Consider the following 22,109-nt stretch of genomic DNA (forward strand, 5'->3'; position numbering starts at 1 on the left):
TGGTCCCCATGTGCAGTTTCGTAAGTGAAGAAAGGTGATGTATAAACATTTTTTAAAAGTGTAATGTTTTACAAGAGTTTCATAGGCAATAAAGACCCCCACCCCCACACTCAGAGTCTAAATAGGCACCATTAGGAAACTATCCCGTCCCCATATAGCTAGGATTTTAAAGAGAGAATGAGGTCCTTGAATGGATTTTTGCTTGTTGCCGAAGTGTCTCATTTGCTTGCGGCGAGGGTGGAATAAAAATCTAAAGTAAATAAATAAATAAATTAAATAATTGTTAGACATGCCAGAATTCAAGCCCTGGCAGCAGACAGTGGGAAAGGCCCCGGGGACCCACAGTCAGAATAGACTGTAAATCGCAAGAGTTATGAAACAAGGAGACTTCTTAAGAACTTGGGGACGCAGCCAACGCACTGCCCCTTTTTCTGAGAATGGCTTTTGGGTGCTTCTGATTAAGAGAAATCTGTCTGCTCTGGGAAACTTCAAAAGCCGTAATCACGCCATGTGCTTTTGGACTCCTGTCCCATACTTGATTTAAGTTCTAGTCCTTGGTAACTCAGGTACTCAGCCCCTCATCCATGTAGCATTTCCTTTTGTTGTGCAGAAAGCTTCGCATCAAAGCTGTGTTGACTTCTCTTATAACAGCCCTGAGAGGTAGGCTTTTCTTTTAATCTAATGAGGTGGGGGGAATAAAAAGGCTGGAGCAAATAACGAGTTTCTTAAGAGAGCAGACTGAGAGTTGAGGCCTGAGTACAGACCTTCCCCCATCCAACTTTCTCTCCAAAGAACTCTTAATTTTGCTTCTGGTGTTCCTCAAACACTTTGCTGTCCTGTCACGCTTTGCTCATTGATGACATAAAGCTGTTGCAGACAAACCTATACTCAGAGTAAACAAGTCATGCCCAGCTAGCACAGCCCAGTTGACCCACTGAGTGAAGTATAAGTTGAGAGATGTTGCTTGCCTAAGGCCATATAGTGAATTCACGAGGGTGACAATTTGAACCAGGGACTTACGATGCACTGTGCAATAGTGAATGGTCGCCGGGGAGGGTGGAAGGGGAAACTTGGTATAGAGATGGGCACGAACCAAAACACGAACCAAAGTTTGTCATGAACCAGGCCGATTCGTGGTTCGCAAACCAGCAGTTCATCAGAACTCATTTCTGACGAACCGCCACGAACTTTAGGGTGGTTTGTTTGGTTCGTATTTTGGTTCGTCACTGCACTGCAGACAGCCTGGTGCCAATCAATCAGTTTCCTAGTCAACAGGGGTTGGGCTTTCTGCAGACCTTATGCTTATGGTGATTTGCTGGCCCGGAAGAAACATGACGAACCACAAACTGCATGGTTTATTTGTTTCTGGTTCGTGCCCATCTCTACTTGCTACTGAAGCCCAAGGAGGCAGGCTGAAGTAGCTGATGGCACTAAGATTTAAAATCTGGACCTTCACAGCCCACAAGATACACCTTCTGGGGTATCATGCTGCCTGTGTGGACCACTCCTTGTCACTCTGCTCTCTCTGTTGGTGCTGAATGATATTCTCTATTCATGTAGGTGGTGAATACAAGGACGATTTGGTATGGAATGCATCAGACATGCGCCGGGAGAACCACTTGGTGCCCCCTTCAGAACTCTCCCCCTGCCCCGCAGCAGTCATGTGGAAGCATGGCACCCTGTCATCTTCAAAGGCAAATGGCCAGCAGCCCCGCTCTGTCTCCGTGTCTACAATTCCATCTTCAGACAACATCCCCTCGAGCCAGGGACCTCCAGCCAGCGCAGATAACCTCTTGGAATCTTTTGCTTTTCCTACTCACAGCGGGAGACGGAACCTTAGGACTCCCCACAGCATTACTATCACGCCGCCAACCACACCCCAACTCAAGAGGAGGAAACCCCCACGGACTCCACCCCCACCTAGCCGGAAGGTTTTCCAGCTGCTACCCAACTTCCCAACCCTCACAAGGAGCAAATCCCATGAATCGCAGCTCGGCAACAGAATAGACGAAGTACCTCCTATAAAGTAAGTGTACTCTCTCCCTGTTGCTTGCAGACCTTTGAAGGCTGTGGTTTTTAGTGAGATGCTCTGCCTTGTACCGAGTCAGAGTTTAAGCCCGACACTTAATTAATAATAGTGATAGACCATTTTATTACAAGTTCAGAAAGTGTTGTAGAGAATAAAATGCAAAATTGTTCCAGTCCCATTTTAATAATCACAGTAAACCAGGAATTGGAAAAAATGTATGCATAGATCTGGTTCCATTCCTTTCCAGTGCTGGGATTGTTGGTTTCCATCCTCAAGTGGACCACAGCAATGGCGTGACCTCCAGTGAAGCATAGTGGTGAGGGTCTTGGGCTAAGACCGAGGTGACTTGGGTTCATATCCCCACTCAGATTTGAAGCTTGCTGAGGGACCTTGACTCTGTCTGTCCGTCAGCCTGGCCTACCTCGCAGGCTTCTTGGGAAGATAAAATGAATGGCAAACCTTGTAAGCTCCTTGGGGGGAATGCAGTAGACAGATTTTTGAAATATGGGCTCCGTTTTGTTCCCCCCAATATTCTCAAGGTGGTACGTTGCTACATACAATAAAAGCCAACAGCATAAAACCAGATCAGATTTTTAAAAAGGTATTAAAAAGCAGAATCAAGCAGGTAATACACAAAAATATAAAAAATGTAAACGGTGAAAACTTAAAAGCAGTTGCACCAGCTTACTTGGTCTGGAGGACTGGGATCATATATACTCTCCTTTATCCTCTTTTCTGTATCACTTACAAATTAGACACTGAAGTTTTTGCTAACAATGGTTTGCAAACCTGTTTCCAAACATGGAGGTTGGCAGTAACTATAGTTTGCTTGTGATGTTGTAATTAAGTTGTAATTACAAGTCATAATTAAACGAAACCTGGAAAAGGAGGTTGCCAGGAATAGCAAGCGTCTAGGTAACCAAAGGTCCGAGTGGATCTTAGACCTGCATGAACGAGGGCTTGACGGGGAGCTCGAGTAGAATATCAGGCTATAATCCAAAGAGAGCAAAGAAGGTGTGTGGAGCAGGGCCGAGTTGAAGCAAATGAGCTGGAATCCAGAGTCCACAGTCCGATTGCTTCAAGATCAAAAGTGGTCATGAGTTGGGATGATGGTAGCATCTCTTGACAATAAAAACAGAACATCTTAATTTTCCCAGGCTTGGGGAGGAGAGAGGAAATCAGTGGACAGACACCTGATTGGCTGGAGATAGATATTGGGGACAATGGCCTTGGTGTGGAAAACTTCCAAATAAGGAGCAGCAGGGGAGAGGTGTGTCCAAGGTGATGCTTAGTTATCTCTGTGGGTTGAGGGGTGTTTGGTTAGGCTGAATAGAAAGGATCCCTGTGCACTGGAACCACGTGATGAAGCCAAAGTACCTGGAAAAGCCTCTTGAGTGTGATCAAGGCTGCTTCCACATGGTGAGGACTCTCTGTTTTGCATTGCATTGGCAGCCGAGCATCCACGTAAGATTTTTCTGCATGCTTTCCTCCATGGGCTGCTATTTCCCCTGCATTTTTGCCTGCCACACACCTTAGAAGGCTTTTTAAAATGGGTAATTCACCTGGGGTTATTCTGATAAAGATGGGCACCCCAATCCTGCCAATTTTATACCAGTGCCAGTTTTTGTTCTGCAAATTGCCCAAAGTAGGGCTTCAAAACTTTGAGCTCAACAAAAGATCAGCTGGTCACAGGTCAAAAAGAGCACAGCAACACAATATGGCAGCAAATGTAAGAGTAGGCATGTTACCAAAAAAAATAGACAACCGTTAGTTTACTCTCACTGTGGCTAGGGTTGTTGTTAGCATTTGAGTTGCCAGTGCCCCTGAGCACTGGTGTAGTGCAGCGGTCAGAATGTTGGGCGAGGCTGGGTGAGACACGGGTTCAAATTCTCGTTTGCCATGAAAATCTCACTATCAGGCCAGTCATCATTTAGCAGCATAACCTACTTCACAGAGTTGTGGAGAGGATAGAAGGGAGGAAGGGAGAAACATTTATGCTGCCACCCTGAGTTTCTTTATGGAAGGGCAGGGTAAACAATTAATACCATAAATGGTTGAAAATGCTGTGTGCCTTCCCTTGAAGGATAATAAAATGCATTTCTTTATTTAAAATAAATGCATTTCTTTATTTATAAACGTTTGTATGCCACCTTTCTACCCAAAAAGGGATCTGAAGGTAGAGAACATTAAAACTTAAATTTTTAAAAACATTTTCAAAAGTATAAAAACAATTCAATAAAAAACAACACAGGAGGACCAGGGGGCACATGCCAAACAAATAAATGCATTTTGCAAGACATGATAATACAATTAATAAGAATGATAATATAAAAAGTGACAAGTGTGCTTTTCTTGCTCTGTTCTGGCAGCTGGTTTGGCGGAGAGAGTTCTCACCAGGTTAGACACATTCTAACTGGTTGGCAACTCTAGACAAGGGCATGTATCTAACCACGCAGTACTGAAGAGCAAAGGGTAGACTGCACAATACATAATTGCCGGGTTGGGTCTGAGTCTGCCTTGAGAATGGGCAGATAGGCACTTGTAAGTTCAAATGGCTGCCCCTGCATCTAGGAAGTGAGTTCAAGTTGGTGAACTTGCATGACCATATAGGTTGTATGGCTCCAGGGAGAACTTGGTGAAAAAAATAGCTTGGAGTTAAGCAGCTAATAGCAATATTTGGAAGAAGGAACAGCAATTCCTGTTGATTTCTCCACAGGGACAGAATTAGGGTGGGGTGGGGGGGCTCAATGAGAAACTCAAGGTCCACAAAGTTCACGGATGGTTAGATGCACCTCACTGGCATTTTGTGGTTCGTCCCACCCTTGCTACGCCAGATCCTTCAAATGGAGATGTTAACAGTTCATTCTGTTTGATACCAGTGAACTTGGTTCTGAACTTCCAGAGCTGAAGCCACGTGCCAGGGTTTGGGCTAGGTAATGGAACTTCCTTACTGTAGATATCTCAGAAGTCTTAAGGAAGCTAGTTGCTATTCCTCCCATTTCACAGAGGAGGAAAAGTGAGGCCATCTGGTGTGTTGGTGTCTAAAGAGAGATCTGTACCCAAGTCATTTGGAAGAGAACGTCACACCTAATAACAGCTTGTGCCTTTGTCCCTAGCAGCATACGGCATTTTCTTCATCAGATTGGCTTAAGGCCAAGAATCTCAGACTTTATGGCAGAAGGGAATAAATTCAGTTCACAGAAACATGATCATGAGGCAGAAATCTTGTTTTATAAAACTGGTTGTGTTCTTTGGTCCCCTTACAACTTGAGACTCGGTGGCATGCTTTGAAAAGTCCCCAGTTCAGTTCAATATGTCTACAGTTAAAGGTTCTCCGGATGCTGGAAGGGAGAAGTGTTACCTGATGGAGAAGTCGGGCATGGGCTGGGTGGGCCAGTGCTATGACTCTGTACAAAGCATGTTCATGTGATTTATGCACAACTCTGACTCTGGTTCTCTCTCTCTCTCTCTCTTTTTGTCTTTTAGATTTGGTAAGTGGGGCACTATTCTGACCGTCTTCATGCCCTTGCCCAAGGCTTGTCTTCATCCAGAACAGTAGGACCAAGCTGTTGTCAAATCCTGTTAAGCCCCTTAGAAGGCTGGGGAAAGATGAGGATGGAGAAGATATTTTTAAAGACTCAATTGAACCTATAGTTAGTCCCCGCCTTGCTTGCACATCTTATTCCCTGTTGGGACTTAAGGAATTGGAGGTCTTGTGGTTATATAGGGAAGTGGTTTGGGATTCCCCACCCCCACCTCCACCCCCAATACACAATTAATACATGGAGTTCTCGGCCACAGGGATGTAGTGACGGTAAATGTTCCTGAAAAGGACCAGTTTACAGACAATGGCTTAATGGAACCTCAGTATCCAGAGGTTGTGTATCTTTAATATCTATTGCAGGGGTTAGAGACAGAAGTGTGAATGGGGGGGTGGGTGGGCGTGGTATGTTGCATTTTCTGGCTTGGCTTTGACTTTTCCAGAAGCATCTGGCTGGCCAGTACGGGGGAATTGGATGCTGAACTGGACAGACCATTTGTGTGATCCAGCAGGGATGATACTTTGAAACTGTCCCCGAATGTATCTCTTGCCAGGCACTTCTCTGGGGACGGACATAACCTGTGGCAGCAATACAGCAATGCTTAGCTTGAATGACCATATGTTAGTACCACAGTAGATCCCTTTAGCAACAGGACTGTTTGCTAAACTTCATTTTTTTTTCTCCATCACATACAAAGTTTGGGGAAAGAGTTACTGCAGGATCCAGTTTTCAGAGCCGGAAGTGCTTTGCTGGAAGTTGCCCTTTGCCTTTGTACAGCCTTTCCTCCTCTGAACCAAGCTTGAGTGGAGTCCAGCCCAGGGACCCACAGGGGGGACAGACATTGGGGAAGTCAGTAGCCCACAGTCAGCATACCCCGCTTTTTCTCTACCCGTCCTTCTTAATTTGTGGTTTGGGCAAATCTGGATTAACATTCACAAAGTCTGCCCCGTGGTTCCCGTTTTTTCCCCTTTCTGATGCTGATGGCTTGTTCAACCAGTTTTTAAAAGGAATGATGCAATTCAAAGCTGTTAAGTTTGATGAAATGGCTGAGCTCCACAGAGGTGTTAGTGATGAGTCGTTTCAAGTGTGTGAGGAAATGTCTGTGGCTTATACTTAGAATTCTGTGGCCTCAGGGCCAAAGTAGCGGTGGGTGGGCTTTTCCTGGTTTGCTCGCCTGTGGAGAAGGTAATATTTTAGAAATGAATGCCAGACTCTGGTATCTTGCACAGAGCTCCTGAAGACCCTTCATTCGACACTGCAGAGAGATTTGCTCAGCGAGGACTGGGAACTTTGTTCCATGCTGGCATCCTCAGAAAGTGGTATTCTTCAGGCCTGGCACAAATTGGTTTGATTTGTCTTCCGTTCCCTTCTCACTAATTCCATTGCACAGTATTAAAAGTTTCTGTAACTCTTGCCCTGCTTAATTCTTACAGTAATCCTATGATAAGAAGTAAAGCCAGCACATACGGACTTAATGACACTGGAGTTCCCTAAATGTGCTTTAAAAGTAGCATAGGGTGAAGTTTGGGGGTATTTTGTGTGAAGTGGAGGACCGCACAGTTCATAATGTTGGCTTAAATTGAAACCTCCATTTTCTGTACAAAGGTTGTGGCTTGGGGGCAAAATTACTCCCACTTTAAACATGAACAGTGATGGTTGCATATTGATTCGTGTTTATGGTTTGCAATCGGCGGATCTTACTGTTTGGGGGGCTGAAAGCTCAGCAGCCTTTATCAGCAGAGATCAGTGCTTCTGTATGAGAGGATTGGTTACATGGCACTTCCATTCCTCTCTTGAGCTGTACCTTTGTGAATGGGGTGTGTGTGAAATGAGTCTTGGTGGGGTGGGGTGGGGTGGGGTGGGGAATGACTGGGGAGAAGATCAGGTGCCGGCATGAAGCCTTTCCTGAGTCAGACGGCTGGTCTGTCCAGTGCGGGACTGCTACCTGAACTGGCAGCCGCTCTCTAGGGCCCCTGCCTTGCTCAGGCCTGCTCCTGAGACCCTTTAACTGGAGAGGGCTGGGATTTGAGTTGGGAATTTTTGCATGCAGCGTAATGCTCTTCACCGCTTGTTTGGGATACTTATTTAATCCAAAGCTAATCCTTGATCCACTGCATTTCACTAGCAAATGTAAACTGTATAGATGAGTTTGGTGAGATTCGGCGTGGATTTTATACAACACTGGTCCAGTCCCTGCACTGGCTCCCTGCCTGCCCCAGGATTCAGCGCAAAGCCCTCCTGCGTTTCAGAGCCCTCCGTGGCCTTGCCTTTTCATTTCCTGCTCTTGTACCCTGGCACATCCCTGCTTGCGAGCTGCACTTCTAAAGCACCACCTCCCTCAGACGTCTGAGGATCTCTCGTTCCACCCACGCCTTCACCCTTTATGCCTAGAATTGCCTCCCAGAGCGTTGGAGTGATGCTGCCTCCCCTCCTTCCTCTGAAACTGCTTTTCCTATGAAGCCCTTAGACCCCTTCCCTACACGGGCATGCGCGAACGCAGCGTCTTCCCCTGTTTCTCCATTCCCTTCCTGTCTTTTCTCTGCTGCCCCAAATTTATATTGCAGCCCCTTTGGGGCAGGAGACTGTTGTCTGGTACTCTGTAAAGCATCATGCACAATATTAGCATTAGTGTTTTATTATTGTCTTACGCAGCAATTCTCTACCAAATTTTGTTTTTTAAAAATGTACGACTACGTTCCTTGAAAGGAAATCGCGCTCCATAAAAGTAAGCTTAACTTACACGTCAGATGCCTGCCTAAACGGGAATGTGTTTTCCATATTTTCTTACCATTCCAAGCATGCTTTTTTCATGAATACCGTCATTACTTCTCCCAGATTGCAGTCAGTAAAGGAAGTAAATGGAGATGCTTGATCCATTTGGGACCCAGTGATTTCAGCCACAAACGAGACTGTGACTGTAATAGATGCAGAGCGTGTAACTCCATTGGCCAACACTTCCTTTAGCACTAGGGCCTCTTTGGTTGCATGATCTTTGTAAACTGCCCTCCCCTGCCCCCACCACCATAGTATTGCATGTATTGTAACAATACATGCAGCAGGTTTTTTTGAATTTCCAGCTTTATTTTTTTAAAAGTCTCTAGCCCATTCCATTTTGGATATATGCCTTTTCCCTTGTATCTCTGCAAGGGAAGGGGTCAGAAATTTACTTTTTTAAATGAAAGCTGAGAATTCAGAGAATCTGCTGCATATATTGTTACAATGGAAAGGTTGCTATAACGCTATGAAAATGACAATTAAAAAAGAATTACAAGAGCCCAGTGGGCCCAGTCGGGGTGGGGGGAAGTGAGGCTACTTCTGGAGCCAGAAAAAACAGTGTGGCTTGAAGAGCGCGTAGCCGCCATTGCTCCAGGCCCCACCCCAACAGAGGCCGGTTTGCCCTGCTGTTGCCAGCCTCTTCCTGCTAGCTCTGGGTCAGCTTGGGCAGGGCTCTCTGGTTTGGACCGTGTGGTCTGGGACTTAGGCGTGGGCGGCAGAGCAGCTCCCCTTTTAGGCTTTCCCATTCAAAAACTTCTCCATGTGTTCATTTTTCATCTTTTAAAATAAAATTCAGCCCTTATATTAATATAACGCTATAAGCATGTAAACACAAAAAATAAAGAGGAGGGGAGTACTGTGACGTCACCAATAATGCCATCGACGATGACAGCGTCATCACTTGAAGATCCTGATTATTTAAGGCACAAAATAAACCAATTCACAGTGGTAAAAATGTGAAGGGAGGGCAGATGTGTGGAAGAACCCTGCCCAGACCGATTCCAGTGCTTGGGGATTGACTGTTCAGAAAATCAGAAATAAGTTGAGTGTGTGGGAAAGCCCCGTGGCCTCTGTAGTTCTGAAGTTCAGTGGAAGGACACATCTGCTTGTTGTTGAAATATTTGTAAACCAGTTCGCAGGAAATGTGTTGCTGGCTCTAGCGTCCCGAGCAAGTCATCCGCCTTGTTCCTTGGATGGGAAAAAAGCATTGCCCTGCCCTGCCCTGCCCTGCCGTATCACAGACTGGGATTTGATGCCATCTAGAGTTAGAGGGAAGGCTAACCTGCTTTCAGAAGCCTTGGTAGGACTGAGCAACACATGGAGAGGTAGTGGCGCAGTGGTGGCAGACTGCTTTTTACAAGCGTGAGCAGGCCTCATTCTGTTCATGGCAAAGTCCCCTGATCTGCTAGGTTCCTGCTCAGGACTGCCCAAAATCTAAAGGGATATAAAGAGGACGTACTTTTAATTCTGAACAATGGAAGCTACTGAAATACGTTGCAACATATTTGCATATTTTGTCATTTCAGATTCTGTCAGAATAATAACCAGGCATTGGTCACATGGTTTTATCCTCTTAGCAACTCTGTGAAGTGGTTTAGGCTGAGAGACCGTGACTGGCCCACAGTTGCCCAGTACACTTCATACCTGAACGGAAACTAGAACCTGGCTCTCCCACTAAACCACACTGGCGCTCATGTACCCAGTCTGTGCAGCTCCATATTCGGATACATCTTATGAAGCCAGCTGCGCAGACTAGAAAGCCTCTGATGTTTCCATGCCAGTCCCCATTGGATAAGTAGGCCAGTGGAGAACAGGGTAACTGAAAACAACTTAGTTCAACGTCACTTCTAACCCTTCTAACCCTAATTCCTGTCAGCCTACAAGGGACCCTCTCATCTGCCACCGGATTAAACTCTCTGCAGATCCCAGTCGCGATCCTCCTTGTACGTGCCTTTTTTTAATTAAATGGATGCTGTCTTTATTTTGGTTTCTTAGATCTCCCCCAAGGTTCTCCTCAAACGGTACGAAGAGATATTGGTCTGTCTGTTACACACAGGTAAATGCTTAACTATAAAAGAGCATCTGAAATTGGGATTCTGTGGCTATCCTGGGTGGGGGCTGGATGGGACTTAGCACCTTCCCAGTTCATCTGCAGGGAAACTATGGGAATATTTACACTCACATCTTGAATCGGTCATGTTAGTGGGAGAAAAACTAAGCCAGCAGGAGCATTTAACTCACATCCCCATCTTGGATGCTTTCCTTGTGAGGGGCCTCGAGGACTCCGGATTCAGAATTCCTCTCATTGTCGCCGTGGGTTCCAGGTCACCTTCATGAGATCAGTTCTGTGAAAAGCCTGAGCCCGCTGCTTCTGTCAAGGGTGGTTCACTGTGTGAATGGGAGACGGACCCTCCACTACTCCCCTGCGTTGCTGCAGAGGATTCCGAGGCACATACTTGACTTACGTGAATTGCCGGCTCAGCCAAAAGCAGTAGGCAGGCTCAGACTAGGTCTCTGCATTTTGCACTGGTGGGATGCTCCTCCGATTCTGCTGTTTTAAAAAACTTTCCTTGATTGGTAGAATTGGCCTTGATTCTGTTACGCCCACAGGCCTTTGCGATCCATTTGCAAGGAAAAACCGACTGTGAACCTGTTTCTGCTTACAGTTCTTTGCCTCTCCGATACTGCAAGGCACGTAGCTGACTCCCATCATGAGTCCAGGCTGTTCCCCCCCCCCCCCTGCATCCACGCAAGTGGCCTACACAGCAGTATTGGGGAAACTTGGAATTAGGACCAGCAGTAGGGTTGCCAGCTTGGGAGATTCCTGGGGATTTGGGGCCTGGGAAGGGATGTGACACCATAGAGCTTTAGCGCCAAAGCTGCCATTTCCTCCTGGGGAGCTAATCTCTGAAATCTAGAGGTCAGTTGTCGTTCCGGAATATCTCCAGATCCCACCTGGAAGGTGGAAAACCTAACAGCCAGAGTGATTCTGTAAAAATTGAAGAGCCCCCCCCCCCCACTGCAAAGCTGTGTTAAAAGTGCCCAACTGGAAGCCCAGCGAACCACTAGGCAGCCGTTCGATCAAGGCCGTCTTACCTTGAGCCAGACCACTAGCCAGTCTAGGCTGATTTATTTAGAAAATGTTTATGCTGCCTATCCAGGAACCTGACTAAGGCAACTTAACAAAATAAAAATAATGAAAACAAAATTTAAAAAAATATTAATTAAAATCCAGCATTCAAAAAGCCCAGCCCAGCATAAAAATATAGACCATAAAAACAGATCACGAGCAACTTAACAATTTCCAGACGAAAATAGTGTTTTAAAAGATCAACTCCTTAATTAACAGACTGGGTGAACAGAAGCCCTGGGGACTGGTGCAGAAAAGAAAGCCACGTAGGCCCCAGGCAAGCCTCAGGAGGAAGGGCATTTCACAAATGAGGTGCCACTACTGAGAAAGCCCTGTCTTTGGGCTTAGCGTGGTCTCCTCTAGCTGGCAGCAGCTTTCCAAAGTCTGGGAGAAAAGAGCAGTCCTTCACAACCCTACATCAGGGATTTTTGTTGGAAGTACTCGGGATTGCTATAACCCCTATGAAGGTCTAAGGCAACCTTTTTAGGAATCAGACCAGTATCTGCTCTGGCCGGCTGTCATTCTTGAGGGTCTCAGACAGAGAAAGGCATTTCCCAGCACCTGCTGAACAGGGGATGCCCGTGATTGGACCTGGGGTCCAGTATGTGCAAAACAAGGCTTCTGCAATGGAGCTCTGACCTGACCTCTAAAAGGCTGAGCTTTGGGTGACAGGAAAATGGGAGAAGAACCATTCCCAGCAAGCCCAGTGAAACTCATAAATGTGTTTTTCTGTAGTTCATTGGTGTGCCTTTTCCCCTCTTTGTCCCCTCCTGGTCCTTTTTATCTTCCTCAGATTCTCTACAAAATCTTGGCTGTCTCAGGTGTGCCAGGTGTGTCAAAAAAGCATGATGTTTGGAGTGAAGTGTAAACACTGCAGGTGAGCTTGCAGAAAGGATACTTCCATTGTATGGAAAGTGTTTGCCAAAATATGTGCAATTCAACTCTGTATTATTTGCCACAGATGTGCTTTGGGACTATGGAGCATATATAAAAAGTCTAAAAAAATGTGTTGCTGTAACTGGAGGCTTCATCCCTGTAAGGGGGCTGTGAGGGACATCAACTTTCTCAAGGCCATCCCAGCAGTCGACCTGGCCTGAGATGAGAGTTTCACAGAATCACACTGGGTTGGAAGGGTCCACACAGACCATCTAGTCCAACCCCCTGCCCAGTGCAGGATGAGCCTAAAGCATCCCTGACAAATATCCATCCAGCCTCTTCTTGAAAACTGCCAGGGAAGGGGAGTTTAACCCGAAGGGGAGTTTAGCCTGAGTTCGTTTGTTTATTTAACACAGTGCTGCCCATGTGCGTGACACTTTGCAGCATTTCATAAACCGGGAAAGAGACGTCTCTTCCCACCAAGGGAAATGGAATATTCACAGTGAGAGAAAGAATAGGGGGACAGCAGTAAAGGTCAGGTGATAAGTGTGAGCAGCTACAGTCACCTGCAGGAAGTCTTGGTTAGGGCTGGATGTCAAGAGTTTAGATGTCACTGGCAGTTTTCCAGAAGAGGCTGCGTGAATCTTGGTCAGGGCTGCTTTAGGCTCATCCTGCGTTGGGCAGGGGGTTGGACTAGAAGGACTGTATGGCCCCTTCTAACTCCGTGATTCTGTAAGAAGCAAACCGTATGCTTACACAGAAGGAGAAGGGCTGGCAAAGTTCAGGCAGGGGGTGAATGCATGTCGCAGAGGCACATGGAGCTGCCTTATGCTGAATCTGATGGTGGTTCTGCCAGGGCCTGGCTGCAGCAACTCTCCGGGGCCTCCGATCTTTCTCATCCCCAGTTCCCTTTAGCAGGAGATGGCAGGGGTTAAGCCTGGGACCTTCTTCATGCCGAGGAGGTGCTCTACCACGGTGCCATGGTCCCTTGCAGCAGCCTGAGGCCTGGGTCCAAATCCATTAGACAGGAGCCTCCAGGCTGGGTTTTTGTAAGGCCCTTTAGCCAGTGAAGGGCTCATGGTACCAAGCCTTGCTTACCAAAGGAAGCAGCGTGCCTGGTGAGAACCAATGGGGAGATGCAGAGCACTTCTCTCCAATCCAGGAAAGTACCTAGCAAAGCCGTCTTCTTCAGGAAAGGGGTGGGGCCAGAGAGGATACAGGAAGAGCTCAAGTGACCCTAGGCAACGCTAGCACAAGTGAGCCGCCCCCTGTGACCTGTTGGGGTCCTGGAGCTCTTGTGCTAACTCACTCCCCTTGTTCTTGTCCTCATGCTTCCACCCTTTGGTTCTGCAAGACCTTTCCTTGCTTGGTTGGTATCCCTGCCTCTGTGCTGGGCTTGTGTCTGGCACCCTTCTGATGGCCTTGGCCTTGCAGAATCCGAAAACTGGGGGCGGGGTTAAGGGGTTGACAGGACCCATGGTACCAGGAGGGCCTCCCTGATACTTCCTCTTACGGATCTGTGGCTTTCTAAATAGGACTTCACATCAGTAGATACTCTTTATGTAAATTTTAGCCACTGAAACAGCTACATAGCACTGTCTGCATAGCACTGTGGTATGTACCTAGCATGATTTAATGTACATCTTATCTCTCCCTCTTTTTTGCAGGTTAAAGTGTCATAACAAATGTACAAAAGAAGCCCCTCCCTGTAGAATATCTTTCCTGCCCTGTAAGTTTGGTGTCTCCCCCACCCCCAAATTCCTAGTGATTTTGTTGCAATGGAAAATATCCAGATGTCATGCGTTCCTCTTTCCCTTCTCTTCCATCTGTCTTCAGTAGTGCCGAGATTAAGGCGAACGGAATCTGTCCCTTCCGATATCAATAACCCAGTGGACAGACCTTCGGAGCCACAGTTTGGGACTCTTCCAAAAGCACTAACTAAAAAGGTACTTTTAAAAAAAATGGTTTAGATTAGAATGCAGTAAAACGTAGTTTAGAGGCCACGGAGATGACAAAATGGCGGTGCTGTGGAATGATCAGGCCCTGGACGTGTCTTGCATATGCCTTATGCTTAATGCATTCCATGACAAAAAGGGAGGGCTGCTCCGGGGAGCTGGAGATACACGTTGGATGACTAGAGCTTAGTCTGGATTCATAATTAGGCAAACTCCACTATCAAATAGGGTGTTATTTGATAACGTGGCCACCCCAGCTACTTTCTCCCTGTCTTTTCCTGTTCCAAGTTAACGCATAAAATAAAAATCTCTTCTACCGAAAGCTGGAAGAACATCTCTCCGCCAAGAAAATAAAACCATGACACCCTTATCCCTCCCTGCATGTTTTTTTGACTAGCTGATCTTCAGGTCCCAGCCTTCTGCATTCAGCAAATACTGGATTTGCTTTTAAACACTTTCATTTTGAAAATCCATCAAATACAGTCTTAATACAAATTCGAAAAGAGTCCAGTAGCACCTTTAAGACTAACCAACTTTACTGTAGCATAAGCTTTCGAGAATCACAGTTCTCTTCATCACACATCTGATGAAGAGAACTGTGATTCTCAAAAGCTTATGCTACAGTAAAGTTGGTTAGTCTTAAAGGTGCTACTGGACTCTTTTCTATTTTGCTACTACAGATGAACAGGGCTAACTCCTCTGAGTCTTAATACAGAGAGCCAGTTTGATGTAGTGGTTAAGAGCCCAGGACTCTAATCTGGAGAACCAGGTTTGATTCCCCCCTCCTCCGCTTGCAGCCAGCTGGGTGACCGTGGGTCAGTCACAGCTCTCTCAGAGCTCTCTCAGCCTCACAGGGTGATTGTAGTGAGGATAATAATAACAAACTTTGTAAACCGCTCTGAGTGGGCAATAAGTTGTCCTGAAGGGCGGTATATAAATTGAATGCTGTTGTTGTTGTTGTCACTTGTTTAGAATTCCAACCAGCATAGAAACACCATGACTTACAATGCAGTCCTAACCAGAGTTACGCCTGAAAAGTCACTTGAAGTCAGGTCTGGATTTGGAAGGGTGAAATTTTGCTTAGGATCGCAAAGATGGCAGTTTGGCACCCAGTTGAGTGTGGATGCGAAGAGATGTCAGTGGTAGGGAGGCAAGGTTCATAGACGTCTCGGCCATACTCCAGGTTAAATGGCAAAAAGAAGTGCATTTGTTGTGCTAAAGCTTTTTATAGTGATTTTATCAGCTCACGTCAAACTTCTCTCATACAAGCATAGAATGTTCCTCTGACAGTGATTCCTAATGCTTAGGCTTGTTTTCTTCCCAACACTTGTTCATGGTGTAGAATTGGTTGGTTACTCAGCAGGGATCACATGGGGAGGGGCATCTGCACACTGTTGGACATTACTGCACCATTACACTAGAGCAACCATTGGCAAATGGATTGACTTGTCCATACAGGGTAATCTAGTTGCCAATGGTTGTCATAGCAGTGTGACAGAGCACCGTCCAATGATGTGTGACTGCAGCCTGGGTCTAAAAGCAGGAGGTAGGAGATTCACACGTGCACCTGCTGTGCCTGTGCCCCCTCTCATGGCTGACTTCTGACCATCCTGGACAGAATTCAGCATGGGACTTTTTTCCACAAAGCATTACACACTGAACCCATAAGAGCCATCTTAGACTGAGCCAGACCTTTGGTTCCTCAGTCCATAATTGTCTGCCAGGGGCTCTAATGCCTCAGGCAGAGGAAGACCTTTCCCACTTTGACTGCAACTGCTGTGGGTTTGAACCTGGGACTTTCTGGGAGCAAGGCAGCTTGCGTGTACCTCTGAGCAACAGCTCGCCCCATATGCTGAATGTGGACAGTAGCTTAGGGGGTTCTGCAGAAATGCTGACTCAGACAAGACTTGCACATTCCCACTACGCTGGTTTATCCAGAGGAAAATCCTGTCTGCTTTTGCTGACTTTCAGGACCACCCACCAGCAGTGAACCATCTCGATTCCAGCAGCAACCCGTCGTCCACCACCTCCTCCACTCCGTCTTCTCCAGCGCCCTTCCAGTCTTCCAATCCTCCCAGTGCAACGCCACCCCCGAACCCATCTCCCATGGGACAGCGGGACAGCCGGTTCAACTTCCCAGGTATTTAGTGCTGAGAGAGCTCAGAGGCAAAACAGAGGAACGAGGACTCTCTCTGGAACATTGACTCTCTTCTGGCAAGAAAACCTGTCAAGAAAACTTTTGCAAATGTTTCTCCTATGCAATGTATTTTGCATTTTTCTCACCACTGCCTTCTCACAATTTGCGTTCTCCTTGTTGCCAAGGATTATTGGCAAATTTATCTAATCTCCATTTACAGTCCAGGATACAGATGTCCCAGGTGTGGTGATAGGTAGGGTGGAAAGGCGCTACAGAGCATGAACAAGGAAGATTCAAAGGCATTAAAGAATGGATCTTAGAGAATCAAAAGGTGAAAGTGCACCTCAAGCTCATACAGACTAGCCCCTTAAGCCAGTGTTTCTCAAACTACCTAAAGTGGGACCCACTTCTTAATTTATCCTACTTTGGGTGGCCCAATTGCAAGGTAACTTCATATTACTTTCACCCCTCCCCAACTAAAATGCAAGAATCTCACACTGAACAAGCTTGTAATTTTTCAGATTTAGTATGTATAGCATTACACATAGCAATAGACATGATCATTTTGCACATTTATATGGAAACAAACCCAAATTTGCCACTAAGCCTTCCCAGGCCTCTCTCAGTTCGCTCCCCCCCTTCTCCTCCTCCTCCTCATTTCCGGCCTCACAACCCTCCTGTGGGAGATGGAACCCCACTTTTGTGTCCTGGACCGTACTATGAGACCCGCTGTCCTGAATAGATACAGAACTCTCCTTACACCAATCCACGTTTGTCCCATACTTGGATCATCCATATCTTCATCTGCCCCAAACGAGATTGCTGATGTTCCATGTTGGTTGGCTTGGGATACAGAAGTGGACCTGACTTAAAATGCGAACAGAACTCTGAAGAAAGAGACCTCTAGTGACACATGGACATTTTTGTTTTTTACCAGGCGTCCTCCAGAAGCCAAAATTGGAGGCAAAAGAGTCGCCAGAAAATAAGAGATAGTACCTGGTAAATAGTAGGAACATGCGCACACAGAGTATTCAGTTCAGTTGACAAAATAATTACATCGATTGTTTTTAAGAAGTGGGTTTGGGAGAGGTAGTGTGATTGTGTGACAGGTACAGAGTCTGTTTTATTGCTGGTTTTAGAGCAGCCTGGTTAACAGTACAAAAGCCAGAGAGAGAGACAAGGTTGATGGGAAACAGGATTAGATTTATTTGACTGATGCTAAGATAATTTCTCTTCTGCCTTTTTACATATGAAGACATCAGATAATTTTCTGATCTGGCTGCAATCTCCTATGTGCATTCAGCTGCTTCTGGGTTTCTTGATGATAACTTACTAACTATGATTTGGGATTAAACCACTCAATTTGTGGGGGCAATGGCTGACATCATCTTCTCACATGCTAATCTCTTGTGATTTTTTTTTGCTGTCCCCTTCCTTCCTTCCTTTTAAAAAGCTGCCTACTACATTCAGCATAGACAACAGTTTATCTTCCCAGGTGAGTTCTTCTAACCTACAGGCGCCATTTCCACTGATCTGCACACCGTCCACCCCAACCCCCACAAAGTCACTCTTTTCTGCATGTTGCACCAAAACTATTTTCCTGCTTGTGTAAACAAATCAAACCTTTCTTTTGCTTCCTGTACAATGTTAATTCAATACCTGTTGTGTTATAGTGCCATCAAAAACAGCTGCGAAGTCCACGGAATCGTCTTCCACCAACAAAACTATAAAACATCAGCCAACAACAAGCTTACAGAATAACGCCCCCCCCCCAAAGAACTGTCTTTTCAAGGGTCACCATCTGCTGAAACACCAGCAAAGAGAGTGCCAGGAAAGCCCCTCTTAAAATTGATCCTCGCTAAAACTCTCCCTCTGGCCCTGATTCTTGGCTACCAAGCAAGTATCCCTCCTTGGTCATCCATCTGTGCCAGCGCTGCAGGGTTTGCCGTCTGCTGAGCCAAGTGCAGCCGAACTGCCATCTCTGGCAGGACATCAGAGGCTGCATAAACTTCCCTGACTCTGACTTTCTGGGACTGAAGCTCAAGGAGATTCTCAAGCCCTGTTTGGCCAAAATAGATGGCTAGTGGGTAGGTGGGGAAAGTGTGTTGAAGTGGCTAGAGTGTTGGGTTGGACTAGAATGTGGGGGACCCAACCTTAAATCCTCACTCTTCCATGGAAACTTGGCCGGGCGACCTTTGACCAGTCACTCTCTTTCTCTCAGTCCTCATGGGGTGAGCGTTAGGATAAAATGGAGAAGAGGAGAATGATGTTGAAGACCACTTTGGGTCTCTTCCTGTAAGTGGCAGAATTCATGGTTGGGCACATAAGTTCCCCAGCTTGTCTATTTCATTTATACCCTGGCTTTCTATTCAATGGGGACCCAGAGTGGCTTACATCATTCCTCTTCCATTTATACTCACAACAACCCTGTGAGGTAGGATAGGCTGTGTGTGTGTGACTGGCCCAAGGTCACCCAGCAAGCGTCCATGGCAGAGTTGGGATTTGAACCTGGGTCTCCTAGATCCTAATCTGACACTCTAACCACTATTCCATACTGACTGTCCAGGTTCAAGTCATGAATATCGTCCATTGAACAAGCTCATGTAGCAAAGCTTGGAAGAGGCTCTGCCAAGGATGCTCGAGAGATAAACCTAAGTTGTAATATTGAACCTGAGTACGCACATAGTAGAAACATTGGTAAAAAAAGGGAGGGAAATAGCATATTAGTATAGTATATGGCTTGCATTTGTATCTTCCAAGATTCAAATATCCCAACATCTTCAGTTACAGGATTTATTTATTTAATTTGAACTTATCTTACGCTCGCCCCAAAGCAGGCTCAGAGCAGATTACAACCAAAAATAAAAGCACACAGGGTAGCCTAACAAATATAAAAACAACAGTATACAGTTCATTAAAACAGCAGTTCACAGATTGCACAATCCTCCAATACCAAGAGGTCTGTAATGGTAATAGGTCTTTGGAAAGGTCTTTCTCTGTCTACCGGTCTGGTGTAATGCTAAGAGTGTTGGTGGTTCTTCGCTCACCTGCTATTCAGTGGTTTTGTTATGACTTGGTTTCTGCTCTGGGTCTTTTTCAGGAAACAAAGGAAAAATTTAGGAAGCTTGTAATAGGTTTCATGAGAGAAAAGTTTTGTTTCCTTGCCACAGAAATAAGCTGGACAACAGTAGTAAAAAAAAAAAATAGAAAAGAGTCCAGCAGCACTTTTAAGACTAACCAACTTTACTGTACCATAAGCTTTCCTCTGTCAAAGACACAGGAATTACCTGTGTCTTTGTGCACCCTAAGCTTGATAACTGTGCGATATTATAAGGAGGTCCAGGAAAACAGAGCAGGCTGGTTTCATCACAAATGCGGCCCTTCCCACTCATGAGAGAGCTGCTCGGCGCGATCAGAATGCAGAGCAAGGCTCAAGGGAGTGCCCTGCTGCAGGGTGAGGACTTGCATGTTGCAGTCACGGTTTTTTTAAAAAGCTAGTCCTGGTACATATAGAAAGCTAGCAAGTGAGAGTAGGCTGTTTTACTCTGATCTTCTACATGCAGGGAGCATCCAGTGAGTCCTTATCTGCACTTTAAAGTAATATAGTCCCAAGGGAGCTGTACTGATCGATTCTTCCGCACATACTTTTCGTTTCAAATGGCTTAAGCACATCTTGATGAATGTTACTTGGGTTATGTAAGGGGAGAAAAACCTTCATAGTTGAAGAGATGACATACCAAAATGTACTTTCAAATGTCAATCTTTTTCATGTTTTTCTATAGAAATCCCCAGTCTTCTGCAAGTAATGCAGCCGCCTGAAACTACAGAAAAAGATAAGTAAGTTTGGGTTTGCTCTTGTCTGTTGTGATGGAATTGTAAAAGAAAAGCTACCCCAAAATTGTTACCTTGGGACATTATCAGGACTACTGGCCAGAATTCGTGGGTTTCTGCAATAGCCCAGTGTTAGCTTAGAAGTCCAAAAACTGGGTTGTGGACTGGTCTGGCTGCAGAGACCATTCAGTTTAAGAATGGCATAGATCACAAGAGTTTGTGCGGTGTAGTAATTAAAGTGGTGGACTAGAATCTTGGTGACCCGGGTTCAGATCTCCACTCTGCTAGGAAGCTTGTTGGTTGACTTGGAGTGTGTCATGTTTGTACCTAGCCTTATCTAATGCACGGGGTTGCTGATAAAATTGGGAAGGAGCCCTGAGCACCCTTAAGGTAAAGGCAGGATCAAAAGGCTCTCCAAATGTCTCTGGATAATCTAAACATATAAAACAGATATTTACTTATTTACTTACTTTACCCCACCATTCTCTCCAAAGATGGGGAGCCAAAACAGGTCACATCATTCTCCTCTCCATTTCTTTTTTTTAAAAAAAATTTTAATAAAAAATTTTTATTTTTAATTTCTAACATAAAAAACTACAAAAAACTACAGGAATATAAAGGAAAAAAGGGGACTGGGGAAAAGGGAAGAGCAACTTATAAACAGAAAACACACACTACATCTACATGTCTTGTATTCCCTTCATACTGCAATTTTTCTTTAAAGTTAACTTTCTAATATGCTATCAGATTGGTAGATCTTATACAATACAGACTACATTCAGGATCAGGTCTTCTCCCCACCCCCCCCGGCGTCTCGGTCTTAATTCTCTCTGCGCAGCTACAATAGCTGCGCTCGTTCCCTCCTCCCCCCCACTCTCCCCTTCAGACTTTGGACTTTCTTCTTGCTGGAACTCCTGATGGTTAAACAAAAAGTCCCTCAGCTGTACTTCCCATGTTAACTTGTAGGTTTGATCCTTGTATCTGAACCAAATGCCTTCCGGAAACAACCATTTGTATTTTACTTCACATTTCCTCAGGAAAGCCGCAAGTCTTTTATATTTAAATCTTCTTTTACGAGCCAAAAATGGAACATTCTTCAATATCTTAACCTTATTGCCCAAATAGTCCAAGTCCACATTATACGAATTATATAAGATGGTGTCCCGAGTCTTCTTAGATGAAAAGTCAATAATAATCTCGCGAGGCAGCTGATGCTTCATTGCATATTTTGAAGATGTCCGACGGACTTCCAGAATATCGCTTTTTAACTCTACTTTAGTTGCCTTAGCAAATGACGCCAAAAGTTCCGATACCAAATCTTTTAAATTTTCACTTTGCTCCTCTTTTACATTCTGAAGACGCAGTACTGTTTGGGCACGGTCCACTTGTAATCCTATTATTTGATTCTCCAAGAGCTTCACTTCTTTACTTGTTGCTTTCATGAGTACTACGTTTTCGCGTGCAGACTGCTCTGCTCCAGACGCTGTTTCTTTAATGGTTTTCACTTCGCTTTCCACTGAATCAACCTTTTGCCCCATTTCATTTAACTTCGCTACAAAGGGCTGCATAGCTTCAAAGACCGCTCGCCTGACCATCTCTTCCAGGGTTTCCCCCTTCCTCTGTAACATCGCCATCACCAATTTACTCATCGCAGGGCTCTGCTTTTTCGTCGCCATCTTGGGGGGGGGGGGGCGCTAGCTAAGTTCCGAAACTCCGTGAAGGGGAAGAAATCCGCGCCTTCTTAGCTTCAACTCCCACCAATCCTTCGCATACGCTTAGAAATCAGAAGGGATTCGCTTACTTACAGGTTTTCACCTTAAATCTACTTACTGCC

General features: G+C 45.5%; 1 protein-coding gene across 1 annotated transcript in view; it reads left to right on the forward strand.

The window, feature by feature from the left end:
* The window catches only part of KSR1 (kinase suppressor of ras 1), a 158,270-nt gene that overhangs the window by 107,053 nt on the left and 29,108 nt on the right, over positions 1-22,109 (forward strand). The window contains exons 4-12 of the mRNA XM_055001393.1: positions 1,561-2,026; positions 5,516-5,520; positions 10,342-10,402; positions 12,270-12,353; positions 14,020-14,081; positions 14,192-14,298; positions 16,279-16,447; positions 17,898-17,939; positions 20,227-20,281. Of these exons, the coding sequence (XP_054857368.1) occupies positions 1,561-2,026; positions 5,516-5,520; positions 10,342-10,402; positions 12,270-12,353; positions 14,020-14,081; positions 14,192-14,298; positions 16,279-16,447; positions 17,898-17,939; positions 20,227-20,281 (1,051 nt within the window). The remainder of the gene's footprint in view (positions 1-1,560; positions 2,027-5,515; positions 5,521-10,341; positions 10,403-12,269; positions 12,354-14,019; positions 14,082-14,191; positions 14,299-16,278; positions 16,448-17,897; positions 17,940-20,226; positions 20,282-22,109) is intronic.

This window comes from Eublepharis macularius, chromosome 17 (genome assembly GCF_028583425.1).
Source record: "Eublepharis macularius isolate TG4126 chromosome 17, MPM_Emac_v1.0, whole genome shotgun sequence".
Lineage (NCBI taxonomy): Eukaryota > Metazoa > Chordata > Lepidosauria > Squamata > Eublepharidae > Eublepharis > Eublepharis macularius.